The sequence below is a fragment of the Drosophila gunungcola genome, assembly GCF_025200985.1.
Source record: "Drosophila gunungcola strain Sukarami chromosome 3L unlocalized genomic scaffold, Dgunungcola_SK_2 000005F, whole genome shotgun sequence".
Classification (NCBI taxonomy): Eukaryota; Metazoa; Arthropoda; class Insecta; order Diptera; family Drosophilidae; genus Drosophila; species Drosophila gunungcola.
Genome location: NW_026453180.1, coordinates 718,613 through 742,343, shown reverse-complemented (window position 1 = coordinate 742,343; position 23,731 = coordinate 718,613). Strand labels below are relative to the sequence as shown.

The 23,731-nt window shown below is 38.6% G+C and overlaps 1 protein-coding gene across 1 annotated transcript in view; it reads right to left on the bottom strand.

Moving 5' to 3' along the window:
- LOC128258958 (glucose transporter type 1) overlaps window positions 1-23,731 on the bottom strand; it is an 89,016-nt gene that overhangs the window by 15,888 nt on the left and 49,397 nt on the right. The window contains 5 exon segments of the mRNA XM_052991007.1: window positions 480-645; window positions 6,410-6,572; window positions 7,056-7,175; window positions 8,575-8,733; window positions 14,558-14,879. Of these exon segments, the coding sequence (XP_052846967.1) occupies window positions 480-645; window positions 6,410-6,572; window positions 7,056-7,175; window positions 8,575-8,733; window positions 14,558-14,567 (618 nt within the window). The 5' untranslated portion in view covers window positions 14,568-14,879.

Sequence of the window (23,731 nt, the reverse complement as noted above, 5' to 3'; positions counted from 1 at the left end):
AATCACAGGGGTTATATACTCTGTCTACCATTACAAGCAATCTTTCTAGAGATAAACTTGTCTTCTTTCAAAAATCGTTTATCTCTAAGGCGTTATGTAATGTTTGAACGATTTAAATGAGTTTAAAATATCGATTCACCAATTCTAATTATATGCTAAAATTATCTTATTTTTGATTTTAAAATAATTTGTTGCGCAGTTATTTAATTTACATTGAATTAATATAATTATTAAATCATAAAAGGATGTGAAACTATTGTGTTTTGAGGGTCTATTATGTAAATTAGTTTTTAATCATTTGCCTTTTTAGGAAGTCAAGTCTATTAAAAAAAATATTAATCAAGAGTACTGGCTTTTAATATTGTTGTTGTAAATGTTTAATTGTCTGGTTTTAAGTGCTAAGTTTCTTAAGAAACATTGCTTAGAGTTTTCGTACCCTGTGATCTTATGTTTCCATTGCCTTTAAGCTCCCAACTCACCTCGGACACTTCGCTCTGGCAGCTCTCCACGGACTTGGTCAGCTCCTGGAGCTGGGTGCGGATTTCGCACAGGGCGACCGTCGTCTCCAGGTGTCGATCTCCCCGCTGCAGCTCATCGAGTTTCGCTGACAGATTCATGCTCATCACGCTAACTTGCTTTTGCAAACTGTGGGTAAGTGTACGGAGGCATGCCAGGTCACGCCAGGATTCGGATTCGGGTTACATTTTATTGTTTGTATTTAACCGGAAGTCGTGTTTCGGTTTGCAGATCGCAAGATTGCCGATTGCGGGTCGCAGTCAAAGAAAATATTAAAGCAAAAATGCATTTTAGTAGTACGCCAGTCGGAGAATGCCTTTGAGTTCATTCCTTATACTATTCCCGCTCGCTACTACACACAGACCGAAACTGAGACAGAGTTATTTAGCGTATACGTTATTTATTTCGCTCTGGCCCAAAAGGTAAACGCAAACGCAAAACGTAAACGAAACACACAAAACGAAATTATTTATGACCGCTTGCATTAAAATTTACTGAGCTATGCAATTATTGAGGAATGAAGCAACATAAATTTTATGGGCCACAGCTCGAAACTGAAAACAGCAACAAAAACTGAAACTGAAACAGAAACAGAAGCAGAAACAGAAGCAGTAACAGAAACAGCAGAAACGCACGCCAGTTGTCGAGTTCCTTAGTCACTCAGCTCCTTTGGGCAGAAGTCCAAGAAAGGATTTCTGTGTTGGGCCAGGAGCAACAACAACAGCACGCAGGCAGACGGACGAAGAGCAATAATAACCGAGCCAGGCCACTAAGTACATAAAAAGTAACTTAAAGTAAATTGTTGGCATATTTCGTTAAGGTTAAGGCAAGAGTAATGTACAATGCACGAGAATGAAAAGTTGACGGCATTATATATACTTAAGCGAGCTCAGCTCTGAACTCTGGCCGGGATGGCTGCCCCATTTATTTTGCTAGTCGGCTGGCAACTCTTTCGGATAGATAGATGGATGGATGGATAGACGACCCTGTCAAAGTTGTACTTATAATCCTGTTTATATCTAGTTCCCCCTTCGAATGCTTCAAATTTACATTTTCATCAGCCGCAAAAGCCTGTGAAAACAAATCGGTTGAGCGGTTTGCACAACAGTCAAAGTTCTCTAACTAAAAACAAGGCTTATAGATTCGATTTATGTAAATTTGTGACTTTTCTCACTCAATATATATATACAAATTTTTTAAGTCAAGAAATAATCACTTATAACAAGACATCTTAAAAATTGTTTGTGTTTTAACTTATTTGACTTTTAAAAATAAACTTTACATTTTTAAGCAGATAATTATTTTGATTTTCTGATTGCTCTTTAATTAGGCTTTAAGTATTTTTAAAATTGGCAGGCAATTCCCGAAAATTACTACAGATTTTTAAAAAAATTCCTATATTTAAGTGTTATGAACATTTATTTTCAAACAACTAGATTTTGTTTATAAAAAAAATTGAATTTGAACGAGACTGTTTCCTAAATAGATAAAACAGTTTTATGCATTTAAAAACTGAATTATAAGATAAACTACAAGCTGTTTATATCAGTTTGATATTGACACGCTCGACTGTATATCTATATATTGAATATCAGGGCGAATCGGAAGGTGAACTTTATGCTTTGTTTGTTTTGGGGTGGCATCTAAATCAAATGGCAACAAAAGTTGCGGGCGACAGTTGCCAGCGGATGGGCGATGTGCCGATATGGTGCCCCACAGCCGACTCCCTCTCACAATGCGCATACGACACGTGGGCCAGGGCGGGCGAGGCCATGTGCTTGAGTTGCCTGCGCATTATGTTAATGCAACGCAACGCCTATGCACAAAGAGAGGTCGGTTCGGAGGGGAGTTTGCTATCGTTAGTAGTGTTATTGTTTTGCATTTCACGGACATTGTTGTGCCGAGCATAAAAGGATTATTTTATGCATACATCAGCCAGCGAAACCGAAACAGAATCCGACACAGTACCAGAATCAGAACGAGAATCGAGAGCAAAACCAGAACCAGGACGAGAGATTCGAGCGCATCCTGTGCAAGTTATTGTTCTCTGCGAAAACAATTGCTGTGTGTAGTACGCTCGTGCATCGTCTGTGTCAGATGCAGGAATTTTCGGTTTTGTGTAAGGGATTTGTATACGTGAGCATTTAATAAATTTTCTGCCAATTTCTCCCTGGCTTGTGCATTCATTAAAGGCTGCGCACAGTACGTGCATGCCCCGTTCTTCCGCCGGCTAAAAGGATTCCATATATATTCGGAGCTGTTCATTTTGTCACAAAGCTGCGCAAAGTTTTAGGAATATCAAATTTTTGACAAGACAAAAAGCTGGCGTGCCCTTAGCGGATTATCCTTTGGCAGGATTTCAATCACATTAATCCTCCGAAAAGAGTTCCAGAGCCAGAGTTCGAAATCCGTCAAATATTCAGGCACGCTTCAATTACAGATAGAGTTCAGCTCAGATCTCAGTGCACACAATAGATTCAGCGAATAAATTAAAAGCATACATCTCATATCGCTGTATGTAAAATACAACAATCAGATCGAATTGGGAATCAGGGAAATCGGGATATCGGGATATCGGGGTATTCAAACCAATTGGCATATAGGACATTCACCAAACGTTGCAAATGCTTGTTTCTCAGCCCGTTTTTTGTTGACTCTCATAAAGTTTTGCAGCAGCTCGCGTTGCGATGGCATTTGTAAATCAATTTAAGTTTATTTGTGGTCTCGTGGATTTCGTTTTGTGAGGCAATATTTTATGATTGGCATGATTAACATTTTGTTTGGTTTATGAAATTGTTTTGTTTTCGCTTTAAGAACACAAATGCAAAGCCAAATGAACGGATGAACGGAAAACAAAGGTCGCTACAAACGTAGTTTCTGGTTGTTACAGTTTTCTCTAGGTTTTCATTTTTTTTTTTCATTTTGTTAATTTTGTTTAATTTTGGTGAAGGGACCGTTACGCCAATTAGTCTGGGGTTCTGTTGTATGCAAACTTTAAACATCGAGCATGAAACCATAAAAAGTGTACAGTAATTCATTGCAGCAACGAAACAAATGGAACCGAAAACACAAACAACACAAATGGAGAGGACATTAAACGAGTTGAAAAATCCTGAAAATATTGTGTGACTGACTGACTGACTGACTGACTAGTGATGCATTGGGCAGGGGATTACGCACGAAAAGGGTTTTTTGAGGGGTTAAGCTAATTATGAACTTGATGACATGCAGGCTGGGGTTGTGGGTGTATGGGAAAACAAGAGAGAGAGAGAGAGAGATACAGAGCTGCTGAATTGGCCAACCGCAGGCTGATTGACTGCCTGGCCAAAGGATGTTTGTCAATGGCTTTACATGGCCGCGCACGAGTGTGAATGAGTGTGTGCGTGTGTGTGTGGTGCGAACAGCGACTTAATGGCCCTCAAACACTTTTCGGCATGTCATAAAAAACACAACATCCTGACAACAGCACAGAGCAAAAAAATATTGCTTTGATTAGTATACATTTATTTTGTGTATTGTAAGGTACTTGTCTGTGTCAACATTTAATCAATAATTATTTTATTTTTAAAGATTATAAGATTACCTTGCAAAATAGATTTCATTTTACATTAAATAGTTAATATTATAAAATTATACACCAGTTGAACATCTAAATTAAATGGGAAATTTTTAAAAATTCCTCGTTTTCGAAGAAAATTTCTTTGATTTTTTTCTCTGTGCAGGCGTAAGCATCAGATTGTTGTGACTGCTCTCGAGTGCTTTTTGAGTAGTGCCAAATGGGGTATTCACATTATGGCACCCACACTACGCTTCGCTATCTCTCTCTTTCTATTTTTCCCATCCAGATGGTGAGCACGTTTTGAAAACTAAATTAATTTATTTGAACATAATTGAATTCTAATTGCATTGCATGCAAATGGGGAGCGGAGTACCGGTTTTTGGGTAAATATTCTAATAATTAACAAATCAATTTGATGGGCTACGAGTGACAAAATAGAGCGCAGTGCAGAGTGCAGAAAGAGGTGAGTAGGAGAAATCATTGGGAGTAAAAATATTTAGATTCGTAATTAAAGTTAGTTGGTTGTAATTGCATACTCATTGAGTGGCGTGAATACCAGGCCACTTTGCGTGTGGCTTTTGTTGTATCGGTGGTTGAGATGTTGTTGTTGTTGTTCATGGAGTTCATGGAGTTATTGTGGCATTTTTTTGTGGTTCAAGGGGCATTGGGAATTGGATGATAAAAAACACGTATAGACATTGTACAACTTGTGAGGCAGGGAGCTTGAGGTGCAGGCCAGAAATGCATTTCGTCTGTTTTCATCGATAAATTTTGTCAAAATGCATTTGCGGCGATTGCAGATATATACACAGAACAATAAGTACATATATGGTATATACTAGGGATGAAATCAATCAGAGTTATTATTGAAACAAATAACCTGTTTGATTTATTTATTTGTATTTAATTTGATAATTTGGTTTACCTGAACATTTTTTATAAGAGTTAAGGCTTAAATTAAAACAAATTAAATAACTTATGTCAAGCAGTTTTTCAAAATTTTAAATTTAAATATAATCTGCGAAATCTACCTTAATATTAATTTGTCTTCTGCATTTTTATGCAGTTTTTCATCCCTAGTATATACTCGAGTGATTGACAGGTGGTATGGAAATGAAATTACAGACACATGTGCTCAATCACTCGGTGACATTTAAGCAAAGTAAATACATTCTCAATTGAGTTGCAATTTTGTACAGCGCGTGACATGGCAACAAAGGTGGTTTTGTGAAAGCAAAAAAGGCAGCAAACGACAAACAAATGCTGCTAATTAACATTTTTTAATTAACGATGAGAAGCCATTTAAATTTACACCAACACACAATTATTAATATGACGCACAATCAGCTCGAATGGATGATGGTTAATAAAACGAAAGAATAAAACCAAACGTGTGCTCTGCATACATGGCGGATGAGTGATGTTCGAATTGTTTTTAATCGCATTGCGATCTGGTCGCTATTATTAATGATAAAGTTAATTAATTTTTAGATTTACTCTATAGTTATGTACCTGGGTGGCATTGTGCCCATCATTTTGCTGGCTTTTCTTTGGACTCCGTCGATAATAAAGATTGATTTAGTTATAGAGTCTCTTTTACTATACTTTAGTTCTTTAGTTCATATCGTTCATATAGTCGCTTGGCTTTCTCTTCACTCTATTTTTTCTCGCTTTTCATTTCTTTTCTTTTTCGGGGTTTGGTGAATGTCGTATGTGGCCGCGGTTGAGTTATTTGGGTTTATTTATGATATCTGTTCGTTTGATTTTGTCGGGGAGGTTGCGCAACAAAAACAACACAACACAAAGGCCCTCAATGAATAATTGACAGTCTAAGGACACACGCAGGACACTTAACTGAACATAACTTGCGCAAATCTGTGTGGGAGGAGAACATTAAACATATACATTGCATATTTGCTCGTTAATATATCACAAGCCACAGAAATGAAACCGAAAAAGAAAAGGGTTGTATGGTTGGCTCAGCTTAACCTTGTTTGTAAGCACACACAACCCACATTAATAGCACACAAAAACACACAAATTAAAACGGAAATTAAAATTTATTTACGCCCAAACTAAATATATATCGTTCATTATTTGTTTAATAAATTAAATAAACATGGCGCTCACAAATAATTGCTGTTTATTTGTCTAACTGAAAGCGGGTATTTATGGCCGGCAATCGTGCAAATTAATGGCCCGTAATGAGCTCCTGGCCCCGAAAAGCCACCGAGTCCATTACGACGTCACTTGGCAGCGGATCGGAGGGCGTGGCTTTTGTAGACCTTTTGTACATACTATATGCAACCATTCAAGGATCAACTTTCTACGTACTCGAGCAGCAATTGGCGCAGTGTGGCCTCGTCCTCGCCATGACATCTCAACCTAGACTCGCGGTCTCGATCATCCCGACTCGAGTGGCGCTGCCTTTTGGGGGCGTAACTGAAGGAGTGACGATAGAACCTTCCGTTGTTTATGTTAGCTCCGCGATAGGCGTCTACAGTTCCAGGAAATGGTGGTAAATGAGCACAGGGAGAGCTGGTTATAGCTGATATCTTAACGTGGTTGAGGTGTAGAGCCTTGCATGACTTTTAAATAATTTATAAGCACATAAACACCACAAAAACTAGCCAAAATATTCGAAATCCCTTAACCAGCCACAAGAATTCAATAATCTTCTTAAATGATTTAATCTTGTTGCTCTAAATAAAATGTAACATTAATTCTTGTGACAAACTGGTTATTCTGGTTATATTTTTATTGTTAGACCAAAAGCATGATTTTAGAATATTTTATATATCCATATTCTTTATATTTGTCAACAATTTGTACATAGTCTTTAATTGCTTAAACCAATCGAATAAAATAGTGAATTGCTCTACCGTTATTGTGCTGTTTTAAACATATTAAAATTAATTTTTGTTGCTAAAATCTATATGATGTAGGGCTCATGCAAAACTCTACTTGAAGGAGTACCCACCTTCGGGTCGCAAACGCACGGGCGGTGAGGTCAGCTTGAGTTGTGTTGACGTTGTTGTGGGCGGAGTCTTACGTCGACCACCAAAAACATAATCGTAGGAATCTTCGCTCAAATTGGACACTGCCAGGCATGAGGAAATTGTTTTTTAGAATTACATTTTAAAGGAAGAGCACTCTTTGAGGGCAAATGAAAACACAGAGCGACACAAACTCAACCGAAATTAAATTAAAATCAAAAAAATATCACAAGCTGTTTGTTTCTTTTTTTTTGTTATCTCGTATACTCACTCTAAACATTATATATGATACACAAATATTGTCGAAAATAAGGCAAACATTAAAATAAACATATAAACCGAGGTAAATATTTAAATTGTCGAGATTTTGTCATTTTCATTTTGTTGTAGTAGTTCGTTGTTGTTGTTGTAGTTGTTGTTGTTGGTTGTATGGAAAAATAGAGAGCACAAATGTGGCAGTTTGTTAGCTGGAATTCGATTTTCACTTTGGACAGCACACAAAAAGGCAGCTAAAGGGTGACACACAGGTAATTTTTGCGTTCAAAAAATCGTTACAAAGCGGCTGTCAAAGCCTTTTTTTTTTTTTTATATTTTTTTTTTTTTTTTGGGTTTTGCTCTAATAAACAATTTCAAAAAAACACACACAGAGCAGAGGCAGCAGCGTTGAAAACTACTTGAAAAATTCGAAACTTTGAAATGATTGGGTTTTTGTGGCAACAGAAACAAAACTGTTATTCTATATAGTCAAAAAGTGGCAATACAAACGGCAAGCAGATATAGTAGAACTAGACAAATAGAGAGACAGAGAGAGATAGAGATGAAAAAACTTGTGTGTGTTTGTGTGTGAAAAAAAGAGAGGGGGAGACAGCATCGATATATTAATGGACGACTGTTTGACTGATTGGTTTTTGAGATTTGACTGATTGATTGATTGACTGAATGCTGCTGAAAATGCTAAACAAAAGTTTTGGGACTAAATGCGGTTCTCTGTGGCAATGTTCGAGTGTAGCTAGTGGTAGTCGTACAGGTGTACACCTGTACAGGTGAACTATGAGTTGAAGTGTGTTCGTGATGCAGGCGGTGTGTGTGTGTGTGTGTGTTTGAGTGTGGGTTCGTGAGTGTGTGTGAAAAAAAAACAAATCAACAAACCGACCAATCAAAGGACCCAATCTACACACCAATTAAAGTTGCAATCAATTGGAAATGGCACAACAGAAAAGAAAAGCCAAATAAGAATTTTTACAAAAGGTGCAACAGTAACTTTATAATGGGCGGAAAAAGCTATACAAAAACTCCGTCAAACTCAACGGCATCAAATAAAAGGGAAACAAACAAATAATGCCCCAACAAAAGGTAAAGAACTGCAGGCAAACAACAAGAAGAACAAACACAAATTGGCGCATATATGTACAGCACATATATATATATATATAATATATATATATATACATATATACGCAAATGGAAAATAATTCAAAAGATCAGAAAATAATTGGCGGGCACCTGGAAACACGCTCAGCGGCTGGAGCACTTGGGTGGAACGCAGTGGCGGTGGTAGCGGTGGCAGCTGTCCAAACGGATCTTGATCGTTCGAGATGGAAGACGTGGGCGGTGAGATCATCGATATGTCACCAATGGTCGCCATGTCATTAGTCTGGCCTGCTGCATAGTTCAATAAGGAAAAAAATTACAATGCATTAGGATAATAAACTTGGCTCAAGAAAAAAGGCAATTAGAATTAGGAACATTATTATTCATTTCAAGTCTTGTTGTTTAGTAAGGTGTTTAATTACACAATTTTAAATAGAAATGTAACTTCTTTTGTTTCCCCTGATTAACATATATTTGTTACAATTTTTTTCTATGCTCATCAATTCCTTGGTACTCTCGAATATTTATAGTTTTTTTGGTTTTTATCAAATAAAGTAAGTTACCTAAGTACGTTGTAAGTCATGTTCAACAATGGACTAAAATTGGTTCAATAATTTTGATGTTACGAAATTAATTTACATTTCCTGTTACATGAATGAGGTTTTTACACTTCTAAAATTTTTCCATATTTTGGAGTCTTTGAAATTATCCTAATACTCAATCGAGTTTTCACCGCTTCTTAATATTAAAGTACTTCCAAGTTTTTATCAGTGCAGACGCCTTCGCTGCATCAAATGCGAGTTCAGCAGGACTGTGGAAGTGGAGCATGCAAAGGCTTTTAATTTTGTCCCGCACGTGGCAGGTTGGCCACAAACAACAGCAAACGAAAAGGGTAAGGGTAAGAATAAGGGTAACGGTTAGGGTGAAGTACGGGCTGAAGGCGAAGGCAAAGGAAATGGCAGAGAAAAGGCAGGTAGCGCAAAGTAAAAGGTGTGCGGCGCCATATTTCGCACATAAATTGTATTCCAGCTCCGGATCCGGGTCCGGTTAAGAGGACGAAGGACGAAGACCAAAAGGCAGCTGCACGAGATGGCGTCCCATGCATGGATGCATACGCAAAGCATTTACGCCAACGCCTCGACAGTCACGGACCGGAAAACGGAGAAGAGAATTGGAGAAATGGAGAAATGGGTGGGGAAAGCGGTCCCAGATGCCCCGCCCATATTGCCACATATGTGGGCGGGCGATCCGCAGGATTTCGGCCAGGCTGCGTGCCACTGCATAAATAGATTTCCATTTTGATTCGCTGGCAACGGAAAAAATTGCAAGTAAAGCTTACGGTGTGCAAAGATATAACCTTTTCTTTATAAAAACAATTCTTTAATTTATGAAACCCAACAATAATTATTTTAAAGACCATTTGACTCCTTATATGGTAGTATAGTATTAAAATGATAAGTTAAAGTTTTGTCCAAAAAGTCGCGAAGCTTTTTTCTGGTAAACCATTTAAAAACACAATGATTTTATCAATTTTTTTTTGTTGTGGCTTAAATTTTCGTGGAACAGAGACATCCTTTATGTCGACAAAAATAATCTTGAGCTTTTTGAGTTAGGTACATATAGTAATTATCATATTCATTTTAGTTTTCGTACATTATATTTTTGCTCCATTTCAAAAGTTCAACCTGCAGTTCTTGCAAGACTTCCTTCGCAAAGGATCAATCAAGGCTCAATGGCAGGAAATTTACCCTTGGAAACCGTACACAATTTTTCCCCATTCTGTAGTGCATGATTTTTTCTCCATCTATTCCTCGTTTTTTTTTTTTGCATCGGCCATATGTAAACCTTTGCAGGACTTAAAAAATGCCTCGTTGGCTGCGATAAATGTGCCCATGGCTCCTCGTTGTTGTGGTTTTGCCTTAGGACTCCCATCCCATTTGCCCTCCACATTACCACCCACTTGAGCTTCGACCCACACACACATACACCATATAGTGGCACACAACAACAGCAACACGTGCTGCTTTTTCTACGGTTTGGTATTTTGAATTTTTATTATTTGCAATTTGCGTTAATGTTGTGGAAAAAAGCATGTGGCTGTTATGGCTTTGGCTTTAGCTCATGTCCTTTTCCCCCCTCCTCATTTTCTTGGCATATTGAATGGCCATTTGTGTCACACACAAACACACACTTGCGTATGGGGAAAAAAGAAAGGCACACGCACACACTAATGACCTTTTCATGGCCGCTTCCATCCAACGGATGAATGCAAGAAATGTGGGCAAATTATGGGCCCGTCGGAGGATCCTCCTCCCTTTATCCCTTCCTCGTTATTGACAAAATGATTTGTAAACATTTTGCGCATCATTAGTTGGCACTGCTCGGAAGATATGGGCTGCATTTACCCCTGGCATTTAACCGATTAAAATCGTGCATGCACCAAGCGAATGTCGTTTTCCCTGGTGAGCAGAAAAGTCACCCAACACACTACAAAAAATGACGTTTTTCTATTAAAAAGGGTTAATTTGATGTGCTTATACAAATAAAAATACCTATTGAAGTAGTGATTTAAGTCAACAATTTAACTGATTAAGAGCACCGAAAAGAGTTTAAAAAATATTATTCAAATAAGTAAAAGCTTTACTATTAACTAAAGGCTTAGAAATTGCCTTTATTTAAAAATCACTGACTGAGTTGGGCTTAGTTTATTAAATATAACAATAATTATTTAATATTTTTGTCATCATAGTGGCATAGTTGCAAGCATTTAATACATTTTAAACCTTTTGATTATTTCTTTCTCTGTGGTCTCCATGCACCTGCTTAATGTTAAACTCTTTGCTGACACCGCAAGAAGAGGGAAAATAAAAATATACTGCTTCCGGCTTCAATTGCATCAATGGAAATGCACCGGAGGTGGCAATGGAGGAGTTGCCTTCAGCGGAAATGGGCGAAATGAGGGGAAAAGGTGGAGGCCTGGCAAATATTTGCTTAAATTTGTGCTGAGGTTAAGCTTTTTGTTTGCCTCGCCTTTGCGGAGGCTCTCGGCAGAGCAAAGTTGATGACATCCAATGGCCTCCGCCGCAGTCTGGGGCAGTTGCATCCGCTTGGCCACGTCCTGACATAGAAAAATAGTTGTGGAGATGGGCAGAAGAATCGGAGGGTGATTTGGGGGGCAGGAGCTGCGTTTTGACTGCATGCCAAGGCTGATACTCCACTGACGATGCTGATGACGCAAGCAGTCAGCCAAGCGGATGTGTGTGTGTTTGTGTGCCAGCATTGAGCAGTTATTAACTGAGAGCGTGTGCGAGTGCCAGGCTCCACACACACAGAAAAATATCACAAATTTCGCATATACTCATACATATATATGTAACCTGCTAGAGTCCAAACTTTATAGCCAATCAACTTTGAAACTGATAGAGTCGAAAAAGCAAAAGTTATTAGCCAGGATCTCGTAAAAGAGATTCAAGATGATGGTTTGGACTAGTTTACCCAAATGATGTATTGTATTTAATGGGTAAGTTAAAGCGTCTTAGAATCCAAAAATCTGCATTTGGAAATATCAATAAGTTTAAAAGGGTTTTATCTAAACAATAGATTTTTAGATTTGGCGACCATCTCTGACTTCCCATGTTTCTAGAATATTTATAACAATTCAATACAATTAAATTTAAATGTATTTTTTAAGCTAAAAGTAAGGCACATGAGTAGACTTGGCATTTTCCAATTTAATTCCGTATTTTGTAAATCTGTTTTTCTGGCTTACAACTATATATATTCCTTATATTTTGATTAAATTGTGTACAATACAAATTTAACAGTTTGTGACAAAGTTTTGAGGTTTTTAGAGGTTCATATTCTCCTCGTTTGCATTTATTTTCCCAATTTTCTCGTGGTGCAATAACTTTGAGGCCTGGTCATTGACTAAAAGTTGCCTGCAGTCCCCAGACTGTCATGTTCTGGCAGTTGTGACAAGTGGCCTCCAACTGGGCCCCCAGTTCGTTCTGTCCATCGGGAGTAATCGGGCATTATGCCATCCTTGCGGCATAATTCTAGGCTGGCCACGATAATTGATACCCTTTGTTAACTGTGGTGCCGCCTCTCGACGGCAAATCAAATTACCGAACAGAATTGAAAACTTATTTATGCATGAGAGGCCGCTAATCATTTTTCGAGAGGGGAGTAATTTAAAATTCAATTAACTAGACGCACAAACTAAACGGGTTTGCCACCCACTATCGCCCTTGATGTAGAGAGAGAGAGAGAGAGAGAGAGATATTCCTCCTGTTAAGAGACATAATCATATACGAATTCAATGATGAAAAGCCTTTTAATTCGTCTTTGTCGGTGGCTTTTGTCTTAAACGATTTGTCCACTAAATGCATGATTGATTAAATGAAATAAAAGCCCCTCAAACACTATTACAGGCAAACCCGTACACCTGTACACATAGATAGAATGCAGGATATTCGAGCTGATGCTCTTGTTGTTGTTGTTGTTGTTGTGTGTTCATTAATAGGCTTTTGTCTTTGCTCACCGCAAAAATTATTGCTGCTCAAATGCACTTGAATGTGGCATTGTTTCGCCCTCTGCTCGAATTGAAGTGCATGCTGCTCAGACCGCAAAATCCTTAAATGCTGCATTAATGGCCAACCAAGCACACTCACACTCACACACATACGCACAGATGTCCTTGTCCAAGGATGGGGTAAACCGAGTGACCTCACTCCTGCCCGGACTTTGCCCACCAATGCCCACCAATGCCCACCACTGCCCCTCGATGATATCACAAATTAAATACACTTGCACGTTTGCTTAACTCGAAATTCAACAAATATTGAGAGGCGAAGGGGCGTGGCAGCTGCAAGATAACTGTGGAAAGCTGTGTAAGCACGTGTCTGGGTCGAGCACTTGACAATCAGCACTCACAACAGCCGGCAGAGCAGACGGCACGGCCAAAAGGGATAGACAGACCAAAGATTCGAATTGCGAACAGTGGAGCACTCGCAAAAAATTACAACAGTGAAAAGAAAATAATGTAAAAATAATTACTTTGAAAGCCAAATTTAATTTGGCCTATTGTAAGAATATTTTGTTTTAATTTAGCCTTTTACAAATGTTGAAAATGCTGTGAAGTACAAAAAAAAAAACTCTTAGGCCAACAGTTCTTAATTTTTTTGTAAAGGTTTAAAAACTTACAAAGGTTTAAAAAACTAAAATGACACAAAATAAAGACACAAATAAGTAAAATCATTGCCTACTTTTAGGCATGTGCTAACAACAGTCTGTAAACTTTCTGTAAAATACAAAATGTTTTTATTTGTAAATCAATGATTTGTCAACTAAGTTAGACCTTGATTTCTAGCAAAGGCTTAATTTAATTAATTCTTTTTGTAACTCCATCTGAATGGACATCAAAATCGTTTGGCATTTCCACTGTGCCACCGTTCGGCAGATGGGCCTCCAGCTTGTCTTGGCTGTTGGCTTTTGGGATGCCGCCATTGTCATTGCTTGTTGCTTTCACCAACTCGCAGCGCCCCGCATCCTTGGGAGCCTCGAAATCGACGAGGAATATTGACAGTGCGGGCAGCTGTTAACACAAAGCAAACTCTCCATTTTCGACTTCTATCTATCCAGCCGTAGATGTTGTTTTCGTTATTCTTGCCAGAGTTTGCACGTATTATGGCATGTGTTTATTTATCAACACTCGCCAACTGACGAGCTGCTCTCACATCCTTCCCTTTTTTCCCATTATATGGCGCACTTAAAGAGGCATAACTGTTGCAGAACATTCGGCGTATGATTCATTTCGGCCCGTGCAATCCATCAATGCAAGAGTTTTGGGGCCATAACGCTTCATGCGGCAGTTTAAGCATAACGATCTGACATTTTTCACATTATTAAAATCACTTGCGAACGAAGAGTGACGAGCGCGGAAAAGTTTAATGGGTAAAATATTACGCATACGCAGCGTATGGCATGTTAAGAATGATGTTTGCCATAAGTGCAAACCATTTGCTTATAATTTTTACTGCAGTATCGAGACATGACATATATGGGGAATTTTGGAAAAAGGAGAGGAAGCCAAAAACTAAAAAAAAACATATCTTACCTGTGCACATAGGAAAGCCATTTCGTTGCCAGTCCCGTGAAAAAAAAGTGAATTATCCTATGTTCCTTAGAATGCTGACTAAAGAACTTTGGGACTGGGATTCAAAATCCTCTGACGCAGCCTCGTCCGCAGTCAAATCCAATTTTCGACCAACGTGTCGTCTTAGCTCGGCTTTCCTTTCCCCTTTTTTTTCCCGGCACAGCTGCTGGTGGAATGCGCCTTTTGCCTTTCTGGCAAATGATAAAAACTGGCGACGCACTGCTAGAAAATATGCATTTTTAATGCCATAAATTAGTTTTGCCGTTTGCCGAGCACCGAAGAGCTGCAAAGAGACAAAAAAAAGGAATAGAAGTGAGTCAGAAATGCGAAAAGGAAAGCAGCTCTACTCTGCAGACTGTGAAGTTTCAGAGTATATTGTATATATCTTATATCACTAATCGCCTGATTCCATTAGCACACTAGCTTAAAATTTAGCTTTTAGCCAAAGTGTTTCTTTTTATATTCTAACATTACTTTTTAAGTTCTCTTCAAAACTAAGAACAAAAGTTAAGCTTACAACAGTGGTACAACGTTTTCAGACAAGTTTAAAAAGGTCATAAATTACCTGAAATATTAGAAGAATAATAGTAAACAAGCGCCACTATTAATTTAATTGTTTTGAGCAATTTTATAGGACCAAGTGCATTTCGGTTTAAGTGGAAATTTCGTATGCGAGTGTTCACACTCTGGTTAAAGGATTTCCCGAATTAATTTGCAATGTTTATTCGTGGCTATAAGCATCCCAACCGGCAAAATCACACAACCGCATTGAAATTTGTGCTGTCAGCACATCAGTGGGGGAACTTCGCATCAAACCCTATCCATTTCCCCACAGGTGTACGACTGCCAACTGGCAAAAGTCAAATTAAATTCTATTTTTAGGCGCCCAAATGCTGGCGAACCCATCCGCTCCTCATTTTCCATTTCCCCCCCCCCCCCGCTCGCAGCTTTCTTAATTACTCCATGAATTTGATAGTTTTCCATCAGTGCGGATCACACACGGGGCTGACGATGATGATGATGATGACTATGTAGAAAATGAATATGCAAATGGGAGAAAACCGTGCGAGTGTATTTTGGTGAGTGGTGTTTTGTGGCCACGTAGAAGACCAGAGCTCTCGAGTATATCAAATTAGGGGTTGCGCCCCACAGTTATGGATACCAATTAGAATCTGGTTATCTGGCATCGAGCGGAGCAACGATTTTCGGGCTGAATCCGCTAGTTAAGCACAAAACTGAACAAGGAAAATCCCTTGCAGCCGAAATGAGCTGGAAAATGCGAGAGGGAAAACGAAGCAGCCTGCAATGAATGTGAGTGCACTGCCGAAAAAGTGCAATTTGAGTCGCCGTAATGTTCCATAAATTTAAAAGAACATCATATTTAAAATTAAAGTTTCACAGTATTTTATGAATTTAAATCTTCTATCTTGTACTTATAATATATAGAAGCAGTTTTTTATATCTTCTTCCTAAAAGTAAGTTAACTTGGTATTAAATCAAAAATCTAGAAAATTACTAAATGTTGAACTGTTATATTATTATTTTAATTGGTTTTTGCAATAATTTTTTCGGTTTTTTATGCGTGTACATTAGATATTCTCCAGAGTTGGCTCTGCATCCTCGGCTAATGATGCGCATAATGTGGCGACATTGTCCTCGTCTTTGTGCCCCCTTGCTCCCCTCTTTTCAGGCCCATCAACTTCACTTTTCTGCGGCATCTGCATCTTTATCAGCAGGACTGCATTTCGCTGGCTTTTATGCCACACTTAAAGCCCCGCTGACGCGCTGACTTGACTTGGGCTGGATGGCCTCCAACTGTGAGCTGCACCGCATGATATTAATATTAATCGCGGCTATGCATTAAAGCCGCTTTTAGCTTCTAGCTTTTCCTGCCTCCGCCCACCGCCGTATTTCCTTTGTTGCAATGTGTTTATTGTGAATTTTATTTATTGCTCTGCGGTCGTGGCGGTTATTAAAATTGCCACTGGCAATTTGTAATCATTAGGCATTCTCGCTGATGTCGCTCTGTCCCTTTGTCGCTGTCTCTGTCTCTTCGGGTCGCCATCTCCCTGCCTCTTTCTACTTTCACCGCTTTCGCTTTGCACACTTTTGGGCGCCCATTTGACAGGCGGCTGACAAAAGTCACTGACATTCTACCAAAACTAATACCCATGCACTTATGCAAATCTCACACAGTGTCTGTGTGAGACGGCAGGAGGTGGTAAGAAAGAGAGGGGACGAGATTAAAGAGTAGAAAGAGACGGTTGTCCCCGACAGCCTGGCACTGCCATTTGCACATTTAACGTCCTCGCCATCCTTCCGCCATCACTCTCTTCCTCAATATACTCTTCTCGCTCTGTTGTGTTGTCATGGCAAAATTTAAGTGGCCACTTGACTAAATTAATATGACACTGCAGCAAGTGCAAGTGGCCAGGACTTGTCTTTTCCCACCCACTGTTATCTACTCCTCGTCCTTTTTCCCAAACTTTCGTCCAACATTATGAATAATTATGACGTTCAACTACTTTTCCTGATTTGCACATGCTTTAAATTAAGGAAAACTAACTGAATTCTTTTTCATAGTCATTTAAATCGGTTTAAATGAGAATAACCAATTACAATAAAGTTTATAGAATTGAAACTTTTAAGACTTTTTTGCTTCAAAAATTGTGAATGTCGAATTTTCTTTAAAAAAACATAACTTGCCAAGTTCCAAGTGAACCGTTAGAAATACATTTATTTTTCAATAAAAATGCAACTTTATCAAGAAGTAAAAAAATGAGTTTATTTAACAACCCGTAAATATCACAGCCCCATTGTATAAATTTAAATTAATTGTATTAAGTTTCCTACTTTATAATTTAAAAACTAATTTAAAATATAAAGTGACGAACTTTTGACCATGTAAACTGGAATCTATGAGAGCATTTCCTCTTAATTTCAGGATGCTTCCTCAACCAATAAAATCTATTCAAATTTGCAAAGTGTGCACATCCTTTTGCTGAATTTGCGTCCAATAATTTAGAAAGGCATTTTCCACCTTCCAAGGGTTATTCATCAGCACATGTGGCCCCGTCTTCTTCTGTCAATTGCCTTAAATGCAATTTAATTTTCCACCTGATGATGTCCTCTATGTGAGGCCTTTGCACTTACGTGTCCTTCCCCATCACAGCAAAAGCAACAGCAGGAACAACCTCTACGGCAAGAAGAAGAAAATGAGAAAATCCCAGCTGGATTGTCGCCGTTGCAAACTCATTTTTTTTTCTGTCGCCCCAGCCTGCGCCCTTCGTTTTCCGTCCTTTTGCCACCCACCGAGGACACCCAGCCGCCATTCAAGTTCCTGGTCCTTTGCCATTCCCTATCCATGTCGGTGTCACACTTGGCTCGCAGTTTTGTGGCCAGGCCAGGGCTATGAAAATAACCATAAGGCAATTGCCCGGGCGGGTTACAGCATATCCTTCTCCCTCGCAGGACCTTCCTTTTGGAGACCATCCTTCTCCCCCTTTACCCTTGCTGCGGTGGCACTCATAAGCCTTGAATGGTAAATGTCAAAGTTACTCCTTAGCGTAACATTCGACACATCGGGCGTTGAGGTGTGAGTGGGTCCCTCTGTGTGTGTGTGTGTGTGTGTGTGTGTGAGGGTGTGCGTGGGCACACTCATATGTACACTGAGGTAAACAGAAAAGGAAAGAAGGAGTTGGGATCATCTATCCGGGTTTTAAATAAACACATTGAAGCCTCGCAAATTTATACAATTTAGTTAAATTAAATAATTATTTAGTTCAAATATTTACAGAAGTAGCCCATTTCCTTTACTTCTTCTAGTTTAAGACATTCTATTAAAAATATTTATTAGTTAAATTCAATTTAAAGTGTTTAAAGTACCAGATTTGTTTGTAAATCTATAAAATCGAAAAATAAAACCAAGAATTTGGCTGCTGTACTACTTCTGAAGACCAAAATAAATATACTATTATAGATTGTGTACTGACCGTCTACTGCCTTGTACTAGTAAAATATCTTTCGCTTCCGATTTTAACAGCATAATCCCTCTTTTTGCTCAGTGCATGTGAGGGTTTCCTAGTTTGATTCTGTGCCCAGGCTGGATTACATTACACTAAGTTCTGTGCAAACACAGTTGGCGCAGTTCATTAACATGTTACATGGAGTTCAGTCGGTCTGGGGACTCGACTCCGTTCCACTTCGGATCTGGGATCTGGGATGCAGGATGTAGGATGTAGGATGTAGGATGTAGGATGTTGGATGTTGGATGTTGGATGCTCTTTGGGTTTGTTTGTCTGTGCAAATGTATGCGTAAGCACAATATGCCAGCCTATCTGGCCTTCTCAGTGTGTAAGTGTGGCTGTGAGGGCGTCTGCTGTATGCTTTATGCTTTCTTTTTCCCGATGCGGAAGTGTTGCCCCAGCAGCTGCATCCACCACTTAAAAATGAAGCGGCTCAAAGCGCACAGGAACAAGCTCAGTTTTCGAGTGTATGTGTTTTAGTCTAAGCTGTGCATTTAAATTTAAAGCATAAATAATTAACAGACCTCAGAGCTGGGCCTACGTCTACAATTCGAAGGGCGGAACCTCTCTCCCTAATTAGGCGGGTCTTTAGAGCAGGACCGTCTGATCATCATCAGCTCTATTCTCTAGTTAATTTGCAGTTTTAATGCGTTTTCCACTTGTGGCCAGTTAGAGTTGAGGCGGTATGGGCTGTGGGTGGGGCTAAACTTTTAACCGAAATAAGGCAGCCAAGCCAAATTTCATTCCGCAACCAGCCAACCCCCTGCCCCCTTTCTAACCCCTTTTGTCCGCCTCTACCCCTTTTCCCCATGGGCACTTGCAACCAGCAGCCGTTGCATACTTTGCGGCGCAAACAAAACCAATCCCCAGTAGTCGCAGGCCGGCCACGCCCCCTCACCATATACGCTGCACGTCAATGAGTCCCGAAACAAAACCCCAAAAACAACTCACACACACACACACTGCCGCCAGCCATACACTCAGACAAGAATATATATGGGCATCGAAAGAAATAATTGTAAACACCACTTTAAAAGATATAAAATTTACAAAATAACAAAACAAAAATAAAGTTAAATATTTTTCTTTTAGAGTTAACACTTTAAATAGTTAAGCAAACAAAAGTCAAACAAGTTTTACCATATTTTTTAATTTAATATGGTGTATGCAAATCAATAAAATATTTAAACTTAAACCAATCAAAGACTTTTAAATTTCAACATCGTTTTAACCCTTTTAAATTGTATAATTTTAATTGTTTTTTTGAATGGTATTGTCATAAAATTGGATTTTATAATATTAAATTTCATGAAACGTATAATTCTTGTAATTTACTTTTGGACCTGCTAACATGTAATTTCCAAAATAGCTAGCAATGATTTTTGTATGTGCATCGTTGGGCGCCATTCGTTGCCAGGCAGGCCTTAAAGCTCACAGCAATTCGTTTTAATGAATCCATCTACATCTACAGCCAGAACCTAGTTCTCGTTCTCGACCCCATCCTCATCCTCATTCTCCATGCCGGCCACAGTATGCACTGGGAAATGGAGGCGCAGGATGTGGTGTTCCATCTCTGGCCGGAGAGGAACTGATTGTATCAACTTCCTAAGTGGATTTTGCAGTCCAACTGGCATTAAGCTCTTGGCCGCAGGTAATTTCGTATGAATGAAAAGCAAAAGTCTGCCCCAGCCCCATTTCCCCAAGTCCTTCTCCACCCAGGAGCTCACATTCCGTATTCGTATTCTGCAGTGTTTTCTTGCGCCGCTGCAGTTTGTTTTGTTGCCCAACGACAATGACTGCAGCTAAAAGACCTCAGCCCAATTTCTCGCATTTGCCTACAGTGGAAACTCTTAAAATAATAAGCCGCGCTCAAATTAACACTTAATAGAAAAAGGGAAGTAACAAAACCCAAATTTACCCTATGAAAATCACTAAAACCGTGCACATCAAAATTTAAATGATGCAATTAGTGAGCTTTTGATTTTAAGTTTTTTAACGTGGAAAAACATTTTAGATTTTAGGCCACCGACTGGTTTCAATTTTTTCTTAGAAGAATCTCCACTGTACTCGGATTTGCATATGAGCTGCTAGCAATTCCTGGAGGGACCAAAAGACCTAACTACCCGGATCTCCCCGAGCGTCAAATCCCTGACATTTCATGCCTTTTTGAGGTTTTCTGGTCGCGAGAGCTCCGCTATCCTTGCCTTCGTCCTTCGCCGCCTTTCCGTCCCCTGTTTTTCAGCTTTTCTTTTTCACTCCGTAGTGACATTGTCTTTCAATAAACATTTATTCCTATGGTCGAGAAGTGAAAAAGGAGCGGGGGAGGGGGGAATTCCGCCGACACAATCCTCCTTGGTTCCGTTATGATTTTTGTTTGCCTGTCGAAACTTTGCTTGCCCTCTCAACTGCTTCTATATGCGACTTTTCCTGCTGTGGCTTTTCGCACTCATGCATTTTTAAGCGGCATCTCTGCAGTTGCCAGAAAACAGCAACTAACACCAAGTCCCTATCCTTTTCCTGCCTTTCCCGCCTTTCCACTTCGCTCGGAAAAGTTGAAATAGTTTCAATGCAATTTTGATGATTCGATGTTTGGGGGAAACTGCTGCAGCTTCGCTCCTCTTCACCTTTGCAGATGTGCCAAAAGCGGGGAAATTGCTCTAAACAGGCAGAAAATACTGCAGAAACTTGTTAAAAACGTGGTATTCTTTAAAGAAAAATTGATCTTGAATGTACAGAAAAGAAGGCATCAAAAAAGAAGGCATCATATTTCTTTTTAACTTATAAAATAAAGTAAACTGATATTAAACTATCCAATATATTTTTCGGTGTATAAACTAGCCCCGATGATATTGCACCCCCCTTTTTTTGATGCGTATCAAGACACTCAGAATATCTGAATGGGTTTTTCGAAATTGAAATCATTGTCAAACTCCCAGAGTTCCCTGAGCCAATCAATCCGCACATTTAATGGGATTTCATAGCAGCTTATGAAATTCTAACTTCTCTCTTAAAATACTGTGTCAGATTAAGCACCCAATTTTTGCTTTTTAATTTCCAAGCACCCCACATTTGACTGTCATCGTGTTTAAATCGATTACGCATTAAAAATGAAGCAGCAAAACAGAACTGCATTTTTTTCGTGACCATATAAAACCCACGAAAATATTGTATAATAATGTTCAGTGAAAAATGTGCAGGGAATTGTTTTGATAGATTATAGATGATAGATTCACCTATAAATTGGCTGAAATTTGTTTAGTCGCGTGGAAGGCCCATAAAAATCATAAACAGCAGGAAAGGTAGCCAAAAAAGTTTAAGTAACAAAGTTTAAAAAAGAGCAACGAAATTCAATCAATTGATAAACTTTAACAATTCAGGAAAATACGTGATTTAAGCTGATTATTTTTAAAGAACAACGCCCAGAGCTAAGCCCAAAATAGTACTATTTAGTTTAAAAAGCCATGCGGCTTTTTTTCGTTATTGTTAGATTAAGTTTTGGCACATCATGTTAATAACACAATATCAAATTCAAGTTGTTACTATTTTTTTTAGGTACTCAAAAAATGATCAAAGGTTAATTGATTTAAATCTTATGAAACAACTTTGCAAAAGTATTTCAGCCCATATAATTAGTTTAAAGCACATTGTTAAGAGAATGGCAAGCTTTTTTACTATACTTTAAGCAATGATATGATAACACCTTTGACAATAAACCACAATGTACAATCTAATTGCAATCAGTAATTGTATTTGCTTATAGCAAACAAAAAAGCTCTCGGCATTTACGCAAAGTTTGTCATTCATTAATTTATGTTTGTAACTTTGGAATTGTAAATTAAACTTATCAGTAAGAGTTGATATCGTTCAGCACTTGACAGAACTTAACTTAAGTTTAAGTAATGTATGGACTGTTATGAATTTTTATAATTTTTTGCAGTTATTTTTCTTTAAAAATGGAAAATATAAGTAAAGCTGATCTTGAGCAAATTTTTTCCATGTTTGTACTACCATGATGCTGTATGTAAATTTTTTACGAAACACTTTTCTTATTCGGTTGAATGTTTTACTCGATATTTACTGTAATCACATCCGATATACATACAAATGTATTGGGCAAAAAGTGATGGGGAAAAAAGAGTAACGGCATGCAGCGTTGAAGTTTATGTTTGTTGTTTTTGCTGTCGCTGTGTTTGCACAATTCAATTCATCTTTTTTTTTGCCGGCCACTGGAGGTTTTTAATTGAGTTGAGCTGTTGTTGTTGTTGCTGCTGTTGGTGCAGCATTTCGTTTCGTTTTAAAATTAAATGAAAATGCAATTGTTTTTAAATGCGCAAACTTGTTGCAATTTTCGTTTATTGCTTTATCTTGTCGCGTTCTTTCAACTTCACCGCCTTTCTCTGTCTCCCTCTCACCCACTCTCATTGCCACTTGTCAGAGTGAAAGGGAGAAGAGAGGGAGTCACTTCCAATAAGATTTAATGCACAATCTTCTTTTTCAGCTTACCTCTCAATGATTTCACTTGCTGATGACTCGTTTTAATTTATATATGTTTTAAAAATACACACAGTGTGATAACCCCTAATTATTTATTGATTCAAGTGATTGGCCAAAAAAGAATGGAGACTGCTTTTCACGGGACAAGAGCACTTGAGATCTGAACGATTAACACTGCGCGACTGATAACGAAGATTGGAAGTACCGACACCACTAAAAAAACAATACTAATTAAGATTGTTTACACCTGTACGAAAAATTAGAAACCGAAATACAACCGCATAGAGATTGGAATTGACTGACGGCGGCAAAGTTCCAGATATAACTGAGCGTTAAAACCAAAGAAAAGTGTAGAGTGGGAGTCGTGGAGAGGAGAGAGCTGTCGAGAAGATTGGAAGTGGCAGAGCGTAAGCCAGAGAGCCATTAAACCGTAAAAACCTGCCAGACTAGAGTTGTTATTGATATGCTTAAGGAATGAGCGAGAGGTAAAAACAATGCGAAGGGTACGGAAAAAGGAGAGCTACAGAGAAAATAAGAGTTCCAGCCGAAGACTGGAATATGCTCACAAAAATTTTTGTGGAAAAGAATTTTCTAAGAACGAAAGATGATCGTTCTA